The sequence below is a fragment of the Vombatus ursinus genome, unplaced genomic scaffold (assembly GCF_900497805.2).
Source record: "Vombatus ursinus unplaced genomic scaffold, bare-nosed wombat genome assembly UNPS02000484.1, whole genome shotgun sequence".
NCBI lineage: Eukaryota > Metazoa > Chordata > Mammalia > Diprotodontia > Vombatidae > Vombatus > Vombatus ursinus.
The window spans coordinates 1-9194 of record NW_020940262.1 but is presented as its reverse complement, the minus strand read 5'-3'; the positions used below and the strand labels follow the sequence as shown (position 1 = coordinate 9194).

General features: G+C 39.4%; 1 protein-coding gene across 1 annotated transcript; it reads left to right on the top strand.

Annotated features, from left to right (window-relative positions):
• Nucleotides 1–7: 7 nt before the first annotated feature.
• LOC114038715 (olfactory receptor 1468-like) lies at nt 8–3519 on the top strand (the record flags this gene model as incomplete). The annotated part of the gene is made up of 2 exons (XM_027856154.1): nt 8–730; nt 3505–3519. Coding segments are annotated over 2 exons (738 nt in total), but the record flags the coding sequence as incomplete, so codon positions are not given.
• Between the last annotated feature and the right edge of the window lie 5675 nt (nt 3520–9194).

Here is a 9194-nt window from a genome sequence, read left to right as displayed (position 1 = left end):
CAACCTCTCTTTTGTTGACATTTGCTTTTCATCAGTTACAATCCCCAAGATGTTGGTGAACCACATAACAAGAAGCAACTCTATCTCTTATGTGGAGTGCATGATGCAGATGTATTTCTTTATTACTTTTATAAATATGGATGGGTTTCTTCTGGTAGTAATGGCTTATGACCGCTATATGGCCATTTGCCGCCCACTCCATTACATCACAGTGATGCGCCCCGGGCTTTGCATCCTTCTGGTGGCCATATCCTGGGTCATCACTAATCTGCATGCCCTCCTACATACCCTACTAATGGCTCAATTGTCCTTCTGTGCTGACAACATTATTCCCCACTTCTTCTGTGATCCATACCCAGTTCGAAAGCTCTCCTGTTCAGACACCTACATCAGTGATTTGATGGTGTTCACTGTGGGTGGGGTGCTGTTTGTTACCCCATTCACATGCATTGCCATCTCTTATGTCTTCATATTCTCCAATGTGATGAAGATCCCATCTACTCAAGGAATACAGAAAGCCCTGTCCACATGTGGCTCCCACCTCACTGTGGTTTCCCTATTCTATGGGGCCATAATGGGGATCTATCTGCGTCCCTCTTCCTCATACTCAGCTGTGGACACAGTGGCCACAGTTATCTTCACTGTGGTTACCCCCATGCTTAACCCTTTTATCTATAGCCTGAGAAATCAGGACATGAAGGTAGCTCTATGGAGACTGGTTCTTACAAAAGTGATTTTGCAAATGTCTTAGAAGCATAGAACTCAATTTAATTCAACAAATATTTAGTATCAATCAAAGTGTTTATTAAGCATTTATTCTATATCAGGTCCTGTACAAGGAGCTGGGGCAACAAAGACAAAAATAAAACTATCCTTCCCCTCAAGAAGCTTATATTCTATTGGAGAAAATAAGATATGAGTATATAAATAAACATAAAATATATACAAAGTAAATATACATTAATTTCAGGGGGCATTAGAAGTTGGTAGATTCAGAAAAAATCTCAAGTAAAAGATGGCATGAGCTGAGTTTTAAAGAAAGGCATTCCAAGGTTAGAACATAATCTTTTACAAATCTTCTGCTCTTTACCCTGAAGGTGGATTATTATATAGGATCTTACTTCTTATTAAAGTAAGTGATTCAGAAGTGAGGAAGCATGGAGGACAACTAATGCAAAGACATAAAGAAGAAAGATGGAATGATATGTATGGGGAACAGCAAGTAGGCTGGTTTGCTTACAATGTAGGGGGAAAAGAGGACTAATGGGCAATATGCCCATTGTGGAAAAACAGGTGGGAGTCAGATTACAATGGACTTTAAATACAAAACAATAAAATTTGTCCTAGAACAAGGGTTATTAAACTTTTTTGTGTGTGATGGGTGCCTTTGGCATTCTGATGAAGCCTAGGGACTCCTTTGCAGAATAATGTTAATAAATACATAAAATGCATAGGATTACAAAGGAAACTATATTGGGTAAAAGGTATCATATATATATATATATATACACACATATGCGTATACATATATGTGTGTATGTATATATATGCAAGTATGTGTGTACATATATATTTTATTGTTTACAGAACCAGGGCTCAAACATCTGTCCTAGAGGGAGTAGAGTAGCACTAGAAATTTTTGAACAAGGGAGTGCCATGATCAGAGCTGTACTTTAGGAATATCTCTTTGGCAGTTGTCTGGAAAGATGGATTGGAGACATGAGAGACTTGAGGTAGGAAGATCTTTTAGAAGGCTATTGAAATAGTTGAGATCAGTTAGGATGGTAGCAACAGGAGCAGAGAAATGGCAATGGATGCTAGAGATATTATGGAGCTAAAATCAGTAACACTTGGTAACTAATTGTATATAGAGAGGGTAAGGGAGAGTAAAGAATAAAGGATGACACCAAGTATGCAAACCTGAGTAAGTGAAGTGATGGTGATGCCTTCAAATGATGTTAGCCAGTCAATAAACATTTATTAAGTGCCTACCATATGCGAAGTATTCTGCTGAGTGTTGAGGATACAAAGAAAAATAAAAGATAGTCACTTCTCTCAAGAAGCTTACAATCTAACAGGAGACATAACATTCAAACTACTACATACAAACAAGCTATATACAGGTTAATTTAGAAATAATGAACAGAGGAAAGGCAGTACAATTAAGAGAGATAAGGAAAGGTTCCCTAAAGAAGATGAGATTTGAGTTGAGACTTGAAGGAAGCCAGAGAAGCTGGAAGGCAGAGATGTCAGAGATGGGGTGGAGGAGGAGATGGAGTTCTATTTTGGAATGTACTGTTTAAGATCCATATCTTCACATGTCTGTGTGCATGCTCCTGCCTCACATCCACCACAGTCCCCAAGGGCTCTATGCCTTAAAGACAGGACATCAGGACCCATGAAGCCTGCATGACCCTGGTCTTCTTTATTCTGATAGCAGGCACCATGGACAGCAATGGTTTAGCTATGTGTCTGTCCCAGTGAGGCTTCAGTAGGACTGAAAGGTCAAAAGGAGTTAAAATACAGAGGCACTACAATGTAAACAGGGAAGGTTTTAGTTTCAGAATAAATATTTCACACTTTAGAAAGGTTCTGAGGCTTAAATAGCTTCATCATATGAAAAGATCAACAAAGAACCAGACTGCACTCATACTTCTGTCCTTAGCTACTTATTCATCTGCACAAGACCCCAAATGTCTTTCTTGTATATTTCCAATGTCTAGGAAATATAACTGAATTTAAACTGTTCACCATAAGCCAAGGTTGAGTACCTTATTGAAAAAAAGATTATCAAATGACAGAGGCTAGAACTCTCCTGCTTCCTTCCTTGAGATAGGAAACCTCAGAGCCAAGACTCTAAAGGAGTCAGGGAGGAGAGGCTTCTGTTAATACCACATTAAAGGTGATTGCCATGGCTGAAATAGCACCATAGCACTAGCTGAAAAGAGTATCATACTTGAAGGTAGTGTAATACCATCAAGCCAGACCAGTGGCTACTATAGCTGCACATCAAAGAATCAGTCCAAGGAGTCCAATATATGAGCCTGTGCAATAGAAACATCACTCCCTGAGAAGAGCCCAGTGACAGAGCAACCTACCTGGCCCATTCCAATAGCTGCTGCCTACAGCAAAGTAACTTGCCCAATCCTGTCTGACAGCAGCTCCCTAATGTCAGAGGGGGTCTACCTAGCTGAGTCCAAAAGCAACCAATTTCAGTGAGGAGTCAGTGTAATAGCCAAATGACTTCCTTGAACCAGCCCAGAAGCAGATTGGCCCATTCAGCTGAGACTAGATGACTTCTATGAAGAGAAAGTCCAGCTGAGAAACCCATCCAGAAAGAATGCCTTGTGAGGATGCCGTCAAGCAGATCAGAAAAACTACTCAATCATCAACCTCCATATCCCACAACAAATTTTTGGAATTTTTTTTGTTTTTTCCCACTTAATAGTATTTTATTTTTAACAAATACATGTAAAGATAGTTTTCAAAATTCACTTTTATAAGATTTTGAGTTCCAAAATTTTTTATTCTTTCCTTCCTACCCTTCCCCCTCCCCAAGACAGCAAGAAATCTTATATAAGTTAACCATGTACAATTATATTAAACATATTTCTACTTTAGTCATGTTGTGAAAGAAGAATCAGAACAAAAGGGAAAAAACACAAGAAAGAAAAAATAGACAATTGTATGTATTGATCTGCATTCAGACTCCATAGTCCTTTCTCTGGGTGTGGATAGCATTTTACATCATGAGTCTTTTGGAATTGTCTTGGATTATTTCTATTGCTGAGAACAGCTCAGTCTATCAAAGTTGGTCATCACACAATGTTCTCCTGGTTCTGCTCACTTCACTCAGCATCAGTTTATGGAAGTCTTTCCTGGTTTTTCTGAAATCTACTTGCTCATCATTTTTATAGCACAATAGTATTCCATTACACTCATATACCACAACTTGTTCAACCATTTCCCAATTGATGGGCATCCCCTCAATTTCCAATTCTTTACCACCACTAAAAGAATTGCTAGAAATATTTTTGTACATATATGTCCTTTTCCCTTTTGTGTGCTCTTTTTAGGGTACAGACCAACTAGTGGTATTGCTGGATCAAAGAGCATGCACAGTTTTATAGTCCTTTGGACATAATTCCAAATTGCTCTCTAGAATGGTTGGATCAGTTCACAACTCCACCAACAATGCATTAGCATTCCAATTTTCCCACATCTTCTCCAACATTTATCATGTTCCTTTTTTGTCATATTAGCCAATCTGATAGGTATGAGGTGGCACCTTAGACCACATCAAACCTTGTGAGGACCCTTTGAAGAAAGAAAGAATAAAGAGGCCCTGAAGTTCCTGAGTTATAAGTTGCCTTAGCTATATGTATTCCCTCCATGTGTGCCTTAATACCATTATACTTTGAATTTAGATCCACTGTTTTCCTCAGTCTTAGGGCATATTTGTGAGAGAATGCACCCTTGGATTTGGGACAAATGTTTTGACAGTGTTTTTGCTGTGTCATTTGAATAAATGTCTTTGCTAAAGAATTGGGTCTACTGGATGATTTTTAAGGGAAAATACACTGGTGGGAGCTAATGAACTAGTCTGTGGAGGGTAACCACCTGCAAGGTTAACCCTAGAACCCTAAAAACAATAGCTGCCATCCCTCTGGGGTTCCAATGTGCCAGATCCAGTGCAAGTTGGGGAATCTCAAACTTGATGTCCCAAAAATATCTTAAACTCAATATGTCAAAAATTGAACTTGTTACCTGCCCCCTTAAGCCTTCCCCTCTTCCTAATTTCCCTATTACTGTTCAGAGCACTACCATCCTCCCAATCACCCAGGCTCAAAAGCTAGGTGTCATCCTTGACTCCTCCCTCTCTCTCACCCCATTCTCCTTATTCAATATATTTCCTTTTTCCCCTTGATGTATTTTAAAAATTGTATTCATTTTATTGTGAACTTATGAAACAACAAGCATTTTCATAATATATGAGAATTTTTAAGAAGATAATTTGCACATAAAACTGCAAATCTATTATGCACAACTTGCTGTTCCTTTAAAATATATAATAAAGTTATGTAACTTTCTTTTTTCCTTCACTCCCCCCTCCACCTTAGAGACAGCTAGCATTAGACACAAATACATGTGTGTGTGTGTGTGTGTGTGTGTGTGTATGTGGGGTGAAGTAATATGTATATATATGTAAAATCATTCTATATATACTTCTATTTATCAGTTCTTTCTCTGGATGCAGATAGTATCTTCCTTCATCGGTCCTTCACTGCTACTTTGTGTATCTATAATAGTCAAAATGACTTAGTCACTCAAAGTTGTTCTTACAACAATATTGCTGTTACTATATACACTGTTGCCTTGATTCTGCTCATTTTGATTTCATTATTTTGTTTAAGTCTATTCATGCTTTTCTAAGATCAATGAGCTCATCATTTCTTATAACATAGCAGTATTCCATCATGATCATATACCACAACTCGTTCAGCATCCCCCAGGTGATGGGTATCCCCACAATTTCCAGTTGTTTGTGACCACACAAAGCGAGCTGCTATAAATATTTCAGAACAAATAGATTATTTTCCTTTTTCCCTAATCATCTTTGGAAACAGACCTAATAGTGATATTGCTGGGTCAAAGGGTATAGGCATTTTAATTTGGGCATAGCTCCAGACTGCTCTCCAAAAGGGATCAGTTCTTAGTTAGATCAGTTCACAATTCCACCAACAATGAATTACTGCTCCAATTTTTCCATATCCCCTCCAACATTTGACACTTTCCCTTCAATCATTTTAGCCAGTCTCTTTGTGTAATATCCCCCTTATATCCTATGACACTGTCACCACCCTGGTACAGAGCTTCATTACCTCAAGCCTAGACTGTTCCAACAGTCTGCTGATTGGTTTTCTTGCCACATGTCTCTTCCTACTGTACTCCATCCTCCACTCAGCTGTCAAAGTGATCTTCCTAAAGCAGAAATCTGATCACTAATCTGATCACCTCCCCTAATCAATAAACTGTAGTAGATCCTCTTTGGGGTGCTCAACGCCCTTCAAACCTCCCCTACCACCTTTCCAGTCTTCTTATACCTTACACCTCACCATGTTCTCTTTGATCCAATGACACTGGCTTCCTTGCTATTCTTCATACAAGACACCCCATCTCTCAACTCCAGGCACTTTCATGGATTGTCCCCCAAGCATGGAATGCTCTCCCTTCTAATCTCTGCCTCTAGGCTTCCTTCAAGTATCAGCTCAAATCTCACCTTCCACAATAATTCTTTCCCAATATCTCTTAATTTCTAACACCCTTTCCATCTGTTAATTATTTTCTATTTATCCTGGGCATAGCTTGTTTGTACATAGTTGTTTCATATTGTCTCCTCATTAAACTATCACCTCCCTGAGGGAAGAGACTGTCTTTTATCTTTCTTTGTATCCTCAACATTTAGTACAATGACTATCCTTGAAGTTAAGTGGTATAGTGGCTAGAGTGTTGGGCTTGGAGTCAGGAAAACCCCAGCTCAAATCCCATATTTACTAGCTGTGTGACACTGGGCAAGTCACTTAACTTTTGTTTGCTTCAGTTTCCCCAACTATTAATGAGGATAATAATAGCACCAGGATTGTTGTGAGGACCAAATGAGGTAATATATGAAGAGTGTTTTGCAAAGCTTAAAGTACTATGTAAATGCTAACTGTAACAATAACAATAATTGTTATTATTTTTGTGGGAGAATAGGGGCAGAGCCTTAAGAACCTGCCTCATTATTCCCTGGAGATGCCTTTCACTATGGGGAAACAATAGAGACCACTCTAACTAGGACTTGAATACAATGAAATTCCCTCCAAACTATCCACAAGAGTCCAGAAAAAAGCTAGATGTAAGAGATGGGTCAGTTCCATTTCATGAAGCTATTGACTCTGTTTGGATGCATACCTGAGGACTACCTAATCCCTTCTGGATGCCCCATTTCTTTTCTACAAAATGTCAGTCTTCCAATGCCAGCTACTGCTGTCAAAATATTCCAAATAGCCAAGTCTCTCTATCCCAATCCCCCAACATTTATTATCTTCTAGGTCACCATCTCATTGCTCATGGTTATCCCATCCTCCTCGTGCAGACAGTATCCACTAGTTCTCTTGGCTATCCTGTTCAAACCTGACCCCTGACACATGTTGGTTGTGTAACCCTGGGAAAGTTATTTAATCTTTCATGTTTCTAGCAAGTCTCTAAGACTACTGGTTGCAAAATAGCAGCCCATTTGCTTTAGTAAGCACCAGAATCTTTTTGAGGCAATCAGGGTTAAGTGACTTGCCCAGAGTCAAACAGCTAGTAAGTATCTGTGGCCAGATTTGAACTCAGGTCCTCCTGACTTCAGAGCCAGTGCACTATCCACTGCACCATCTAATTGATCTCAGAATTTCTTTACACCAATGGAATCACAGGTTTAGATTTTTAAAACTATTATTTTTGTTGTTGTGTACCACCATTTGTTGTACCATATTATTGTTTATTTGCACCTCATCAGAATTTCCCTACACCAATAAAATCACAGGTCTGGATTTTTTTAAATATTATTTTTGTGAAAGAGGAGAAGGAGAAGAAGGAGGAGGAGAAGAAGGATAACAAGACCTGGAGGGGGAGGAGGAGGAGGACATGATAAGTATATCAAAAAAATGTAAAAATAATGCAGAAACTTTCCTTTTCAAGCACTGCTGACAGCCCTAGAGGCATGAGACCTGGACTGAATAGCCAGGATGCCTGGGTTCCCTAGCCAATATATGTAGATTTATTTCCCCAAGATGACTGATGGTTGGCTCACTTTCCCTCCATGAATACTTCTTCCCCGTAATCTGAAACAAATGGCTTTAGATCATATGTGTTCCCCAGGGCCTGCCTACACAGGAACTCATGCTCTCTTGGTTGTGTCAAGGAGGTGGAAACACAGGGGACCCAGCTCATGACAGCAGCCAAGAAACTTCCCATGAGATGAGAAAACAATGAGGAAATCTTGTATAGCAGACTTCTCTAGCACAAAGCTCCATTTTGTCTTTATCTAAAATCTATCCAGAGGGAACAAAGAAGACAGCAATATCTAACGGGCAGAAGGGAGGAGGGGAAGAGATGCTTCCCAAAGGAACAAGTAGTCTAAGAACAACTGGTTTCACTAAACTTTTCTGATCCTCTAGACTCACTATAAGATATCCTTGTACTTCATTCATGATGCCTCCTAGATGCCTTTTATCTCTGAGTCTGACTTGTAATTTAAAGATATTACTTCCTTCTCCAGTCAGTTCTGCTGACCAAAAGAGAGATGTGTTTATAGAAGAAGTGGTTGATCCAACCCTGCCTATGGCCCCAAATTAATGACTCCATCTCTTCTGCTTCACAAAGAACTCAAGCATCTACAACTCCCATTTCCTATCCAGGACTCCCATAGCCAACCCCAAGCTATTTTCATCATTTCTGGTGGAGAGGGTCCCTGGATTCTCAACCATCTCCTCACCATGAACTACCCACTATGGAAGAGGTAGCAGAACCAGGTAGCTTGGTAACTTTAGGAGATCAGAACATACTGACAAGGTAAGAGACTAGGGAGTGGGAATTGGAAAATCCTCCTCTGATGCAGGTAGGGACACACTTAGATATTCTGAAATAAACTCACAGGCACACACAAGGATACAGAGACACATGTAAGGATGCAGAAACACACAAATACAGAAACAGGTATACACAGAAACAGACAAGCATGCTTAGAGACAGACACAGACACAAGGACACAGACACAGAAATGTCCAAGTCTTTCTCTTTCTCTCAGCACAATTTGAGATTACTGTGTGGCAGCATCTCTCAGCTGATCATGTCCCAAACTCCCTGGGATGTTGCAAAGACCTAAAGACCTATATACCAAATAGAGACTCATGGTCTGACTAACAATAATGTCAACTCAGGTGAGAAGCTAGATGAAATAGCCATGTTAGGCACTTGGTAAAGAATTTCTGGAGAAGTCCATTATACTATTGAATCAAATTGTTACCACATGTGTTGTCAGTTTACCATTTCCTTGCATTCAATAACATTTATTAAGTGTCCAAATAGTGCTTCATTCTAGACCCTACCAAGGTATATTCCTTATTCCTTAATTGTTCCTTACTCTCAAAAAGTTAACAGCCCCC